The 16795-nt window shown below is 35.9% G+C and overlaps 1 protein-coding gene across 1 annotated transcript in view; it reads right to left on the minus strand.

Moving 5' to 3' along the window:
* Positions 1-16795, minus strand: part of UNC13C (unc-13 homolog C) — a gene marked incomplete at both ends in the record, with an annotated part of 469864 nt that overhangs the window by 363728 nt on the left and 89341 nt on the right. The window contains 2 exons of the mRNA XM_080707444.1: positions 1697-1761; positions 2325-2347. Coding sequence (XP_080563570.1) covers positions 1697-1761; positions 2325-2347 — 88 coding nt within the window. The remainder of the gene's footprint in view (positions 1-1696; positions 1762-2324; positions 2348-16795) is intronic.

Genomic DNA, 16795 nt, shown 5'->3' on the forward strand with positions numbered 1-16795 from the left:
AAAATATTTATACCTAACTTTTCTATGGATAATTTATAGTGATTTATCAAAACACCCATATAAGTGACATTCTTCATATATTTATATTAAAGATATTGAGGTCATAGAGGTAATATAAATTACCTTTTAATTACTTCCGTTTGGGAAAACAGAATTAAAAATATATACATGTGTGTATATGTATATGTATACATGTATGTATATATATATTTTTTATATAAGCTTTAATTTTGAAACTAAATCTTACAAATGTTTCATTTAATATAAATAGCATGGCGATACTTAAAAGGTTTGTTTTAAAACAATGACAGTATTATAAAACAGAACCATGATTTTTTTTTGCCAGAAACCTTAATATATGGACATAATTTAGTTTCTACTTCTGCTGTACACAAAAATACTCAAATTTTAGTACTTACATAACACCTAATAAGTATATAATAAGTATATGCAATAAATGAACTGTGTGTAAGCTTTAGTCCACAAATTCGACTTAAAAGATCTAACTACTACACTGTTCGGTATTGTATCATTTATAATAATGACAACTAGAAAGAATTTTGAAAATTTACTTAGAGCAGAATTTACCAATAAGTGTTATGTGGAAGTATTTGTATCACTTAGATAAAATAACATGGAAAATTTTGCAAGGCATATTGGTTAAATGAAAAAAAACACAAAAAAGTAAACTGCAAAGTTGCAAAAGCAATAAAGAACAGTGATTAAGATAACAGACTTCAGATGGCATTATCTCAGCTTGAATATTGAATTCGCCTCAGCAGGTGTATTAAGTGAAAGTGTTCTGTTTTCTGCATTGATTTTTTTTTCCATTTGTAAAAGGAATGTCAAAATAGTACTTACCTTAGAGGCCATTACAAGGATCAAATGAGCCTTTATACAGGAAACAATTACAATTCCTGGTGTAGAGTCAGCACTCAATTAGTGCTTACTTATTTACAAATAAAATGGGCTAATTTATGTTCAAAAGCAGATATATAACACAAATCAAATTTATATGAATATAGATATGAATGCCAGCACACAGAAAAAAAGGCTTAGGAACATATGTTGTTGGAGATGTTTTATCTTAAAGAAGATGCTTCTGGTTTGAGGATTTTCCATGAATAATACAATTAGCATATTTCTTTTGTGATTAGAAGTTAAATATTTTGATATATTAATTAAATGAAATACTATGCAACTATGAAAATAATACTATAGATTTCATTCATTGAGGCATTGGCATAGGAATATATTCATGCACATATCTTTAAGCACAAATAAGCAGATCAAAACAGAATTACACTAGTATATATTTATTTATGTAAAATTGTATGGTTGCATTTGTTCATAGAATAATAAAGGGGAAAGCTAAACTTGTTAGCTGATTTCACCCCCTCCACTACACAAACACACACACACGAACACAACATACATATATGTATATATATGTGAAATTATATATATATATATATATATATATATATATATATATTCAAGCTAAAATGTTTGTCATGACTATGTTTCTCATTATATTTTAAGAAAACAGTAGTGTTTTAAGAAACATTACTTTACTCAACAAAGAGGGCAATGCTGAGGTTTACTAATTCTATCCCAGCATGCTCTACCTTGCATTTAGAACAGTCAAATGAACTAGATGAATGTAATGAACTTGAAAGGTTTTAAACGTACTTACCCACCAAACACCTGGAGCGCAGAGAATTTGGAAGCATCCAAATCATTGCCACTTACTAGTCGAGCCTTAAGTGTAGGATAAAAAAAAAAAAAAAAAAAAAAAACAAACAGGATTTTAGCATACTGCAGCTCCATGCACCTGCAGTCGTGACACGGGTCAACTGCACTACACACGGACACCTAGAATGACAGATGCTAAGCAGGGTCAGCTCCAAGTCAAAGCTGGGTTTTGTGAGCAAAAGTTTTGAAATTCGCTGTCAGCATTAAACAAATGCACTGGCTGAGTCCAGGAAAATACATTATAGTCCAAATGCTCTTTGCCCTTAAAACTTATGTGCAGTGAAGACCACGAATCAGTCAGGAAGGTCGTGACAGCCAGACTTGAGCGCAGATACTGTTTGACCGTAGCAGACCCCTAATTTGGCAAGTAGAAGCGCAGCTGGCAAGGCGAGACCTCTTCATAGAGGCGACATAGTGGGGGCACACTTAAAGGACAACCAAAAATGAAAAGCTGAGATGACATGCACGTTTCACAACTAAAACAGAGAAACCAAATCAGCTCTAATAACAAACAAACATGTGCAAAGGACAAGATTCCCCGGGAGGGAAGAGAAAGTATGATTTAAAACCTTTTCATCCACAGAACTGTTATCTGAAAGAGAATCAGGAAAAGAAGGGATAAATGTTAGATGGATTGCTCTTCAGGAAACCATTCAAATATATACATGAACAAAGTGTCATTGTTACATAGCTTAAATGACATACAGGAGCAGGGTTTTGAGGCTGGACCCCAAGGGTCTAGGGGAAAGTGGATCCTCATAATTTAAAGATCTAAAAAATGTGAGAAAATAGTTTGAAGAGTGTACAAGGGCCACTGCTGCATTTAATGAAAGAAAAGCTGTCAAATTAAGAGACGTACATAGTTGAAAAATCAGAAGTCCTGGGTGCTAGCTGGGGTTCTGCCACTTACTTGACCATATTGGGCAAACTACCGAATTCTCTAGAGTCTGACACCCAACTCTGAAATATGGTCACAACTCCTTGCCTACCTGATCCACAATATTGTTGAGAAGATCAACAGAATCGATATTTGCGAAAGTAAACCTTGGGTGGTTATGCAAATTAAAGTGCTTTGGGGATATTATTATGGCTTCTCATATCACAGAACTGAAGAGTTACAAGTTAATTAATACGATTCTACCTTACACACAACAAAACGATGCCAAAAAGGTTAAGTGCCGTCATATGCTCACAAATGTGAATTTAAATGGAAGAAGTGAGACACAAATCCGGGACTCCCGATCCTCTGTTTAGTACTTTTCAGATTCCTTGTGTCTGGGACTTGCATAAAACAGCAAGCGGTCGCTGGTCCTCAGTCTTCTAATCCATTTAAGATAAGTCATAGGGCCAACATTTTTATTTTCAAATCCTTATAGACTAATGTGTGCTGGTGATGGTGGCAGTTACTGTTGTTTTGAAACTCAGATCCAAGTGTGCAGGGTCATTAGACACAGCCTATTGTTACTTTACACAGGACTACTCCTCTTAAACATATTCAGCTATTAGCATAAAGCTGGAGGGACATCTCTATGGATAAAGTAGGCAGGATGTTTAAGCTGCGGTGACCTTGGAGTTCAGTTCAAACCCCTTTTTCATATACATGAGCATAAGAATAATAGTTTGCCCAAGGTCATGTAGCGCAACCATGACCCTTATTGGCTCATAAATTGATTAATTATTTTTTATTTTTTATTTTTTTAGTTTTTAAAATTTTTTTATTGATGCATTATAGTCATACATCTTAATGGGATAAAAGATAGTGGAAATACATACACACATCACCCAATCATCCCTTACCCAATTTGTGCCTCATTCCCTCCCCCTCCCTCCTTCCAATGTTTGGCCTAGTTGTTCCGGTTTGGGGAACAGTTCCTGGGGACCTCTGTTAGGGTCCCAGAAACTGTCCCCTTAACTACAGGTCATTGTCCCCTTAGGATAGATATACACTACTTCAAACTCTTACTGAAGACTTAAATAAGTTCATTATTACAAAGATAAAAATACAGGTTGTACTGTTATGGTACCATTATAAAGAGAGAAAGCTACAGCTTAAAGCACTAAGCCACAGAGTGACATAGTGGGATGATCTGAAACAAAGTCACCAGAGTTCAAAATATAAAACAGCTTTTTATAGATACAAAGTCCCCCATCTTGCTCTACCACTTAATCCAGTGACCTAGGTGTAAGTCTGCTCCTTAGCTCCATGCAGACCTCTTTTGTTATACTTAAATTTCTGCCCTGGAAAGAAACCTTCCTGCCTAACTGCAGGTTTAATCCTAGGTTTCTTTGTTAAGACCAGAATGATTTACAAGGTCAAGGGCCCTGTGGTATCTGCTCCCCTTTCACAAAGGTCTGTACCCTCCTCCCATACTCTTAGAAAATTCTTAGCCTCTTGCTAGATGTCATGTATTATGCAAACCTGCTTTTAAAATGTGAAAGTCCTAGGTCCCAACTCCTCTATCCACTTGCTAATTACTTTTTTTTAATTTTTTTTTTATTGGTGCACTGTATTCATACATCATAGTAGGATACATACTTTTGTAGACATACATGCACACATCGCCCAGTCAGCCCCCACCCAATCCCCACCCCATTCTCTCCCTATCCCTCCCTCCCATGCTTGGCTTAGTAGTTGACATCTAGTATTATGGCAATTTATCTAAAATTAAAAATGGTAATCTCACATAACAGTTTCATTTGTCTGATATCACGCTTTTGATGACTTAAAGATGACATTTCAATATTTCTTTTTGCTTTCTTTCTTACCAGAGAATATTTTTTTTCTATTTTTTTAGGTGAAACTATCATATATTTATATATTTATTTTTCAGAAAAAAATCTATCCTAATATGGAATATGGAGTCTAGGTACCCAAAACGATCTTGAAAAAGAACAAAGCTAGAAGATATATATTTTCTGATTTCAAACCATATAAAGCTACAATAATTGAAACAGTGTAGTACTATTCTAAAGGCAGATATATAAACCACTGGAGTTAAATAAAAGCCTAGAGCTAAATTCTTCCCTATATTGTCAAGTTATTTTTGACAAGGTTTCCACGAACATTTGGTGGTGAAAATGATAATCTTTTAACTAAATATTGTTAAAAAATAATAATTACATGGAAAAGAATAAAATTGGACCCTTACCTAATCCCATATACAAATATTAACTCAAAATAGATAATAGACCTAAATATAAATCTTAAGACTATAAACTTTTAGGAGAAAATCTGGGTCATAAAACCTCACAACATTGAAATTGGCAGTGATTTCTTGGTTATGATTTCAATGGCACAGGCAACAGAGGAGTATACAGACTCCCTAAAAAAGAAAAAAAAATTGTATATCCAAAGACAATGTAAACAGAATTAACAGTTACTAATAGAATGGGATAAAATATTTCCAATTGCTATATCTGAAGGTATATTAATATTCCAACTAGAAATCCTAAAAATTAACAACAATAAAGGCAAACAATACCATTTAGAGATAGGTAAAAGACTAACATAAATAATGAATCTCCACAGATAACCAATCTTAATTGTCTGTTGGATGGAAACTCTTGTTTCTCTGGTTCTGGTGTGTGTTACCTATTTCTTCTTTGTAGTTAATCTCTTTGAGTATTTTCTCTAGCGCTGGTTTTGAAGACATAAATTACTTCAGTTTCTGTTTGTCATGGAAGCTTCTTATTTTTCCATCTAATTTGATAGAAAGTTTTGCTGGGTAGGAAATTTTTGGCTGGAAGTTGTTTTCTTTCAGAGTTTGGAATATGTTACTCCAAGCCCTTCTGGCTCTCATGACTTGGTTTGGGAAGTCTGGAGTGATTCTAATTGGTTTGCCTCTGAATGTCACTTGGTCCTTTGTTTTTGTTGCCTTTAAGATTCTCTGCTTGGCTTCCACATTGGTCATTTTGACAATTATGTGGCGTGGGGATCCTCTTCTCCGATCCTGTCTAAAGGGAGTTCTATAAGTTTCCTGGACCTTTGTATCAACCTCTTGCTCTATGTTTGGAAAATTTTCTGCTATTACTTCTTTGAAGAGATTGTTAATCCCTTTGGTTTCACTTTCTTTTCCCTCCTCTATTCCAATTATTCTTAGGTTAGCTCTCTTAAAATGGGCCCATATTTCTTCAATATCAGATTCCTGCTGTCGGATATTTTTTTCTAGATTAGAAACTATGAGTTCATTTTTGGATTGCTCATCTTCTAAGAGCGAGATTCTGTTCTCCATGTGTTCTAATCGGTTGTTTGTGCTTTGAATTGAGGCCTTTACTTCATTAATTGCATCCTTTATCTCTTTTTGGCTCTCTCTGAGTTCTTTTTGAAGCACCTCTATTATTTCTACAGTTATTTTCCTGATTTGATCTTCTAGAAATCTCTGATTTTCTGTTTTATCGGGTTCTGATGTTGTGGGGTTGTGGGCATTCATTGCTCCAGTGCTATTCCTCTTTCCCATGATTTCGGAAGTTTGTGCCTTCTCTGGGTTCTTCCCTTGGGTCACTATGACTTCGCTTAAGGTGCTCTGGATCTCGAGTCAGTAGTATCTCAGACCCCACTACTCCTTTACTGGGTTTTATTACAGAGTCTTCGACCCAGAGAGTCGATAGAGGCTGCTTTAGACTGTGGGGGGTGCCAGGTTGGGTGTTCTCCTATGTTGTGATATCTCTGCCACTGCCCCTCCCCCACTGGGTCAAGTCCCAGGGAGTACAGTACTGGGATTTCTCCTCTGTGGCCCGCAATTTGACTCACTGTTCTTGAGTACGCAGATGTAGCTGTACTGGCCTCGCTGAATTCGGTGCTGCTGCCGCCGGTGGCAATATGGCGCCGCTGCTACGCCCTCGGCTATGGGGCTGGCTTTTTCTTCTTGATTTTGATTTCTACTCTGAATCCCTGCAGCATGTGCTGAGCTCGGCCACTGGGAGCTTTAGATGCTCTCTGTGCGGAGAAATCCCGCCTAGCTGTTCCGCAGTGGCTCACCTCGGCTTGCTGTAGCTGTCCGGTGAATTCGCCGGTGCCTCCGGCAGTATGGCGCTGCTGCCGCGTCTGCAGAGTCCTCGGGCGCAAGGCCGGTGTATCTCCTCTGTGGCTCTGTTCTCAGTCCGCTTTCTCTCTGGAGCCTGGTGATTTTTTGTTTCACTGGTGATGGTGTTTTCTGGCTATGAAAGGCGCTGATTTTGTGGTAATGGAGATTTGTTGTTAGCGGAGCTCTTAAGCCCCGCTTTTCTCGGTCGCCATCTTCCCAGAAGTCGATTAATTATTTTAACTAAGTATTCTTAGGTAGATTTATAAAATCTCAGGGTTATAGCTTCAAATATAAATAAAGTAATAAAAGATGAATCTTATTAATGCACATAAGTATATTTAAATACTGTATAAAATATAGCAACTATAATTCAGCATTATTTTAGAATATTATACTATGTCCAAGAAAATTTTATACCAAAGATGATTTAAAATCATGAAAAGGACTTAATTTAATGTCATACATCAACTGGTCAAACATAAACTAATCAGAAACATATATATTAATTTTAATAGATACTAAAGAGTCATTTGATAAAATTTTAAACCTTCTAAAATTATTAAAAGCCTTTTTAAAAAATAGGATTGGAATGGGTCATCCTTCAGTTTACTATGTTTAAAAAGTCTTAGTTTCAGAGTCATCAACATATATATGAAATATTAAGATATTTTTGTAATATAGAGCAAAATAAAACACTACCATCATTCTAACTTATTTTGGAAATCCTGGCCCAAATATCAAAACATGAGCAGAAATAAACAATATAAATATTAAAAATCTGAATATAGATGTCATAATTTTTAAGAATTATAATTTTATATCCAAAAAGTCACCTGTGAGAGTAAAAGGGTAACTAAAGTAGACAACAAAGCAAATATCTAGTCAACATATCAACAAAATAATGATGAAAATAACAATAATAATTATTATTATTATATTATTGTAATAATAAAAAATTTGCTTCCTACCAATTAGCAATTGGTTTGAAATAGTTTGAAAAACAGTAAAACATGATCTAATTTAAACATTAAAATTTTTGTGGTTATCATTACCATCAATATGTCTTTCATTCAATCATCTCACTGTACAAAAGAAATCTTACCAAGGTCATGAAACACTGTTCAGCTGCTAAATCTGTTGATAACATTGAGTAATTCACTGCTCCACTCATTCATTAATTCATTCATTTATTCATTCATTCCATATTTATTATAAACGAACCTTTTTGTTCATTTTGCTTCTTTTCTTCCCCAAAAGCCTTTCTAAAATTCAGATATGATCAGTCATAACTCACCAGTGGCACTCAGTGCCAAGACCTCCTGAATAAAAACCAGATCCAGGGTCAATGCCTGGCTCATCACTGCCTTCCACATTCTGAACTTGGGTTGGAATTAAATGGCTGAAGTCTCATTTCTGTGCTATGTGCCTTGAAATCTACATGACTTTGCATTTGATGTTTCCATCTTCTAAAACAACGGTTCCCCCTTCCTCATCTAGCTAGTTGCCTGTCGGTCTCCAAAACTCGTCTAAAGTACAAACTCCTCTCCTAGAAACTGGCCCTGTTCCAAAATAAGAAATGAAATAAGGCTGGTGTTGTAGCTCGGAGGTAGATCACCCTATGTTCGCTCTTAAGCAGTACCACCGGAGCAGAAGATAGATGTGTATATATGCGCTTATGTGTGTATGAATGTATATATCAAGTAAAATGAAAAAGATGTGATAATTGGGACAGGGTGGCATTGTCACAGAATGGTTAAAAATTAAATGAAAGCATAAGTCACAAAGGATACAAATTTTTAGTGGGCCTCAGATTCTTCTCTAAGAGTTAGAAGAGCCAATGTCAGCCGGTACAGGGATATTTATAAGATCATTTAACCTCATTGTAACCTTGTGATATGGTTTAGATATGAGATGTTCTCCCAAAGGCTAACATGTTGATAGCTTGTTCTCAGTGTGACAATGTTCAAAGGAGAGGGGGGAGTTGAGAAATAATTGAATCACAAGACCTCTGACTCCAGCAGTGAATTCATTAATACATCAATAGCTGAATGGGCTACTGGGAAGTGGTGGATGCTGTGGTGTATGGAAGGTGACCTACGCGTAGCACTAGATCCAGCCCCATTGACACTGGGCATCTGCATAAACTGAGAAAGACTCAGAGAACCAGGCTTGCAGCAGGAAAGGTGCCGGTGGCACATGATGTCTGCACAGAGAGAGACTGCAGAGGCCCAGGCTGCTGCATATTTATGTATTTGTAGGGTTGCATTATTTTGTTGTTGTTGTTTGGTTGTTTCTTGTTTTGGGGTGTATGGGTGTCTATGCTTGTTTGTTTGCTTTCTTCCCAACCCCTCTCCCAAGTTTCTTCCCTTGTACATACCTACTCTCTTCTCTCCATCCCTTTTTTCTCTCTCTACTTCTCTATTCTTTGTCTCATCTTAAGTCTACTTCATATCACTATACTAAACAGTCTCTATTGGTTACTAGAATACTAATACATATTCACTATCTCCAATCTCCACTATATGCTACCTTACCAAATTCATACTCTCATTCTATTCAGTCCTATCTGTGGCTTTACCCTATTCTTGGATTTATGACTTCATTTCCCTCCTCACTCAGCCTTCACTGTTGAATAAAACAAAACTTGCCCTTGGATATGCCAGTTGACACCTAGAGACTGAGAAAAATCTATGGAAAGCAACAAATATAAACTTCTGAAATCATGAGAAGGAGGAATAACATGGAAGCAATGAGTTCCCACAACACCACAGAAACAGAACCTGACCACACAGAATTGCAGAGATCACCAAAAGGACAAATCAAGAATGTAACTGTAGCAATAATACAGGACTTCTGAAAAGAATTTAGAGAGAGTCTAAAAGAAAGGTTGCAGTCATTGAAATGAATAATCAATTCAAATGATAAACAATCAATTAGACCACATGGAGAATAGAATCTCACTCTTAGAAGATGATCACTTCAAAAACAAACACATAATGTACAATTTAGAAAAAACAATTCAGCAACAGGGACATAGATGAGATATGGGCCCAGTTTAAAAGAGCTAACCTAAAAATAATAGGTATATAAGAGAGAATAAAGATGAAACCAAAGGGATTAATAATCTTTTCAAAGATGTGATATCAGAAAATTTCCAAACACAGAATGAGAGGTTGATACACAGGTACAGGAAATTTAATAGAATTCCCTTTAAACAAGATCAGAGAAAAGGCTCACCATGCCACATGGAAGTCAAACTGACCATTGTAGAAGCCAAGGAGAAAACCTTAAAGGCAACGAAAACAAAAGACCAAGTGACATTCAGAGGCAAACCAATTAAAATCTCTCCAGACTTCCCAATCCAAATCATGAAATCCAGGAGGGCCTAGAGTAGCATATTCAAAACTGTTAAAGAAAACAACTGTAGCCCAAAGTTTCCTACCCAGCAGAACTATCTCTCAGATTAGACAGAAAAATAAAAATCTTCCACAACAAACAGAAGCTGAAAGAATTTAAATCTTCCAAACCAGCACTAGAGAAAATACCCAAAGAGATTAACTGCAAAGAAGAAAAAGTAATACATACCAGCACCAGAGAAAAATCTTTTCCATCAAGAAAATAAGCAAAACAAACACTACCTCAAACAGAAGTGAAAAATTGAAATGTTAGGAATTAAAAATCATCTCTCAATAATCTCACTGAACATAAATGGCCTCAATTCCACAATAAAATGACACAAGTTATCAAAATGGATTAAAACCCAGAATCCATCTATCTGTTGCCTGCTAGAAACACACCTTACAAGTAAAGATAGTAACAAACTAAAGGTAAAGGGCAGGAGAAAGTTAGTCCATGCCAACAGAACTCAAAGACAAGCAAGAGTAGCAACTATGATATCAGACAAGTTAAACTTTAAGCCCAAGCTTATTAGAAGAGACAAAGAAAGTCATTTTTACTAGTAAAAGGAACAATCCAGCAAGAGGAAATAACAATAGTCAATATTTATGCCCCAAAGACAGGTGCAGCTACTTTCATAAAATAAACTCTTTGTGACATTAAGTCACACATAAGTCCCAGTATAATAATACTGGGAGACGTCTACTCCCTTCTCACACTGTTGGACCGATCTTCTCTACAAAAGATCAGTAAAGATGCCTAAAGAACACCATCAACCAAATAGACCTATAAGACACATATAGAATATTCCACCCAACAACAGCAGAGTTTTCTAAGCTTTTTCATTTTTCTCACATTTTTTAACCTCCTCCAAAATAGATCACATCCTGGGCTATAAAGTGAGCACTAGCAAATTTGAAAACGTGACTGCATGATATTGGCACAAAAACAGATACATAGACCAATGAAGCTGAATAAAAGACTCAGAAACAAATCCGCACACTTAGAGCCAATTGATTTTTGACAAAGGAACCAAAAATATTCACTGGAAAAAAGATAGTCTGTTCAAAAAATGGCGTTGGCCAAACTCATTAACCAAATGCAGAAAAATGGAAATAAACCCCACTTTCTCACTCTGAACAAAAGTCAATTAAAGATGGATCAAAGGATTAGAAATTAAGGCTCCTTGAAGAGTGCATAGGTCCAACACTGCAACACATAGGCACAGGTAAAACCTTTCTCAACAAGATCGTAAAGTCATAAGAAACTAAACTGCAGATCAATAAATACAGTTAAATTAAACTAAAGACTTTTTGTATAGTAAAAAAAAAAACTATTAAGAACCTCAACCTAGAGCCAATGGAGTGGGAGAAGATTTTGCCACCTACACCTCTGATAGAGGGCTAATATCCAAAATATACAGAGAACTAACAAAACTCAGCACTAAGAAAACAAATAACCTGATCAAAAATGGATAAGTGAACTAAATAGACACTTCACAAAAGAAAATATTTAAATGGCCAATAAAAGGATGAAAAATTGCTCATCATCATTGCCAATCAGAGAGATGCAAATCAAAACTACCCTGAGATTCCACCTAACTCCAACTAGAATGGTAATCATTCAAAACACAAACAACAAAAAATGATGGTGAGGATGTGGAGAAGTTGAAACTCTAATACATTGTTGGTGGGATTGCAAATTAGTGCAACCACATTGGAAAACAGTGTGAAGAATCTCGAGAAGAATGGGAATGAACCTACCATATGATCCAGCAACACCACTTCTGGGGATCTACCCTAAAGAATGAAAACCAAAGTAACAAATTAATGCATGCATATCTATGTTCATAGCCACACAATTTGTAATTGCCAAATTATGGAACCAGCCAAGATGTCCATCAACAGATGAATGGATTAAAAAACTATGGAATATGTACACGATAGAATTTTACTCAGCCATAAAGAAGAACACAATTATATCATTTACAGAGAAATGGATGGAATTGGAGAACATTATGCTAAGTGAGATTAGTCAGTCACAAAAAGAAATCTGATGCTCTCCATAGTATGTGGAAGCTAAGGAGAAAATGGTTTATAGGAGAAACTAGATAAAGAAGGAGATACTATAGATGAGCAAATACGGTGACCTAACTGAGGGGATGGGAGAGGGAAGAGGGAAATTCTCTAATGTCCATGATGTATACTCACAAACATCAAAGTCAATCACTAAGCCAAACATGAGCAGGAGGGAGGGGGAGGGAATGGGGCAGGAATTGAGCAAGGGCTAATTGGATGATGTGTGCATGTATATCTCCACCATCTTGTGCTCCACTACAATGCACCAGTAAAAAGTTTTAAAAATCTGCCTTTAGGTATTACTCGCAATAGCAAAAATTATTATACAGTATAAATATCCATGAATAGGTAATAAATATGTATTTAATGTGTTTACTTAGGGTGTGCTAAAATGAACAAATTAGACTGATAGGCATCAATGTGAATAGTTTTTAAAAATTGAATTAGATTAAAAAATCAAGTTTCAGTATTACCTATGTGGTATAATTTAAATAAAAATTTTATACCCACAAAGCTCTACTTCTATTCCATTTATTGATAGCAAAATTATGGCAATAGAACCTGGAAGGATACATACAAAATTTGTGATAGCAATTGTTCCTAGGGAATGGAGTAGGGCTAGACAGATGAATAAGACTTTACTTTCATCCTTAGTGCTTTCTTCTTTTAATCAGATGTGTCTATAAAAAGAAAGTAAAGCTACTCTAGTGCAGACTCTCACACTTATAGTTCATCCTAAGACTAGACAAAGTAATCCACAGAAGAGGTGAAGGAAGGAAGAAAGGGAGGAAGGAAGAAATCAATTTCACTTTTTACACAATTTTCACAGTAATATTTCCTGGGGTTGTTTGGGGAACTGCCAAATACAAAAAAAGAGAAGTGTTTGTTTTGACCTCATTTTCAAATAAGAACAATTGCCAAAAAACAAAAACAAAAAAGAGAAATATGTGCCAAGATTTCCAAGTTTGTTCAGATGCTGCCATGAACAAACATTTGTTGAGAACCAGCCGCTTATCAACTGAAGTTCTTTACAATGTCATCATTTCATAATTCTAATTTATTAAAACAGTGACTTTTGTTACTGCTGTAGTCATGTGTGAAGAGCATCATGTGAATGCTGCATGCCCAGGTAGAAGAGAGACCACTGAGCTGATGTCGGGGAAAAATTGCTTGCAGGGCTGGTGAGCTACCTGCTGAACTGTTCTACTAGACTGCCTAAAGGTAACTTTTTTTTTTTATATGGGTACATTGTAATTTTACACCATATTGGGGTACAAAATTTTAGAAAAATGCATACATACAACTCTTTTATCCCTTTACCCCAAGGTCCCCCTCTCCTCACCTTCATCCTGCAAGTCTTTGAGATTGGGATTGGCAATTTTGTATATGTCGATGGCATTATTTCTACTATTGCATTCTTTATGACTTTGGTGCCCCCCCCCATCACTCAGTCATTCCCCTGGAGTCTCTTCTATAGGAGTCAAAGCTTCCAGGATGCAAAAACAGCTATACTTTTTTTTTAATAGTTCTGAATTATTTTTAAGACTTTATACACTTTTAGAAGAGTTTTATTTAGACTAGCTTTAATAAGTAACCCACAACTCCTCACAGCTTGTCTTGTGAACATACTCTGGAAGCATTCCCCAGCCCAATCAGCATCTAATATCCACTTCCTTCCTTTCAGAGACACAGGTATCTGACTTAACTTCCCTCTTTGTTCCAACTACCACTTGAATTTCTCTGCTCTAAGAGAAGAAAAAGAGCCATTTCCAGCTGGTATAGGGATATTTGTAAATCATTTAACCTCATTGTAACCTTGTGATATGTTTTAGATATGATGTTCCCCCAAAGACCAATGTGTTGATGGCTTGTCCCTAGTGCAACAGTGTTCAGAGGTGGGGGGGTTTGAGGAAATAATTGAATCATGAGACCTCTGACCTCAGCAGTAGATCCATTAATCCATCCTTAGCTGAAAGGGCTAATGGGAGGTGGTGGATGCTGTGGCATGTGAGAGCTAGTTGACGAAATAAATCACTGGAGACTAAATCTTGTCCCTGCTCCCCTTTCTTGCTCCCCTTTGCTTCCTGGATATTACGTAGCAGATTTCTAAACATGCCCTCCTATAATATTCTGCCTTGCCTCTGGCCCAAAGCAATGAAACCAGCCAACTATTAACTGAAACCTCTGAAATTGTGAGCAAATTATGTCTTTCCTCCTACAAGTTATTTGTGTAAGATATTTTGATCAACAACAAGAAAAGCTAATTCACTTTGTAAACAAGCTTTTCTCAATAAAAAGGAAGAGCAATAATGTATGGGAGGTTTTAGAAAGCAATTGTTGGCTCTTGTTGGCAGCTGCAGAAGGAAGGACTAGGCCATCAAGCTTCCATTCCTCTTCTGTTAGCTTAGTCATGCACAAGGATAATCATTTCTGTTCAAGGAAATCTCTAAAAGTAAGGGGGTGTTCTACCAATTTCACTAACAAGTCTGGGGAGATTGGAAACAGAGGTGGGGTGGAATGTAGAGAGAAATATAACAAGGTCTGTGTGTTTGTGGCATCATACTGAACGTCCCTGTGATACACAATTGCAACACACTAATAAAATACTTTTAAAAGATAAGGTTGTGACTGTATTAGTCCTCATAGATAGTGAGGAGAAAAATCACAAAAGCCAAAATTGATCTCTCTTCAGGTTCTGACTTAATGGTCTGAAAAATTAATAATCATTAATTGTCACAAAAAGATGTCATATAGCTAGAGCTATAATGCTCAAATAACATGCAATTATATTTCCTAATGAATGGAAGCATCTTTTAATCATTTTGAAACCAACTACCAAAAACATGTATTATTTTCTTCCTGTAATATTTTCACCATGAGCTTTCTAGACCCAGAATGCAATGTCACTTCAAAGATTACATGCACTGAAGATGAAACTCAATTTTATATTTGGATCCTATTCAACCTAGCAAAGTAATGGCAATATTTTTCTCTATTCTTTCTGATATAAAATAGTTGAAAATATATGTGTCTCCTCAAGGATTACCAGTTAGGTTAGGAATTACTTATTAACATTTATATTTTAAACAGAGGAACCTGCAACTATACTTTTAAAATGGCCCTGTTCATAACAGCTGCACTAATCTGCAGTCCCCCCTACATTGTAAAAGAGTTCCTATTTCCCCACATCCTTGCCAGCATTTGTTGTTTGGCTTCTTGATGACTGTCATTCTGAATAGCGATCGATGGAATTTTAGTGTAATTTTGATTTGCATCCCCTGATTGCTAATGATGTTGAACAATTTTTAATGTATTTATTGGCTATTTGTATTCCTTTTTTGTGAAGTATACATTTAGTTCAATTGTCCATTTCTTGATTGGGTTATTTGTGTTTTAGTGTTAAGTCTTTTAAGTACTTTGTACATTCTAGGTATTAATCCTCTATCAGAGGAATAGCTGGAAAGACCTTTTCCCATTCTATAAGCTCCCTCTGTAGACTCTTGATGGTTTCTTCAATGAACAGAAACTTTTTAGTTTAGTGCCATCTCATTTATTAATTCTTGTTTTAATTTCCTGAGCTTTGTGGGTCTTATTGAGGAAGTTTCTAGTTGTGTCTATATGTTGGACCTGTGGAACTCCTCAGAAAATTGGAAATGGATTTACCATATCATCCAGCTATACCATTCCTGGGTATTTTTCCAAAGGGACTGAAATAAGATTATTATAGTAATGATTGCTTATGCATGTTTTAGCAGGACAATTCACAATAACCAAATCATGTAACCAACCTAAGTATCCATCAACAGATAAATGGATTACAAAATTATGAGATATATACACAAAGAAATTCTACTCAGTAATAAAGGAAACAAAATTATGTCATTTTCAATAAAATGGATGGACCGGGAGAACATTATGTTAGGTAAGATTAACCAGGTAGAGAAAATGAAGGGTCATATGTTTGTTCTCATATGTGGAAGCTTGGAAGTGATCAGGACAGCAGAGGGTCTTCAGATCACTGAGGAGAAGCCACAGGGAGCCCACCGAGTGTTGTGTGCATGTAAGTCAGTGTCAATATGATATGAGACTACAGTGTACCAGTGAAAGCATAAAATATCAATACAGTCGTCCTCTTCCTTCTGCACAAATGTGATGAGGGAACAGGTTGTCACAGTCTGCTGTGCATGGAATGGGAAATATCTTTGCATAATATCTTTATTCCGATCCCAACAACTCACAACCCACACCATTTCATACAATTCCACCTATTATCAAGGAAGACCATACAGAGAGAGTTACTGTGATATGAATTATTCTGGATGAAGATTATGAATATAAGAGATTATTTATATTACAAATCTAGCATGTAAAATGTTTGCCTGTGAGGGTGCAGAGTCCAATAGTTATATTTTGCTTTTAGATTTCTAAAGCATTAGGTGAGACTAAGACTCCATAAAATTACTTTGTTCATAGAGATCTTTATTTTATTGAAGAGATCTTATACTTTATTGAAGTATAACAAGAAAACTAGACTTGAAGGCT

Source organism: Muscardinus avellanarius (assembly GCF_963383645.1).
Source record: "Muscardinus avellanarius genome assembly, chromosome: 12".
Classification (NCBI taxonomy): Eukaryota; Metazoa; Chordata; class Mammalia; order Rodentia; family Gliridae; genus Muscardinus; species Muscardinus avellanarius.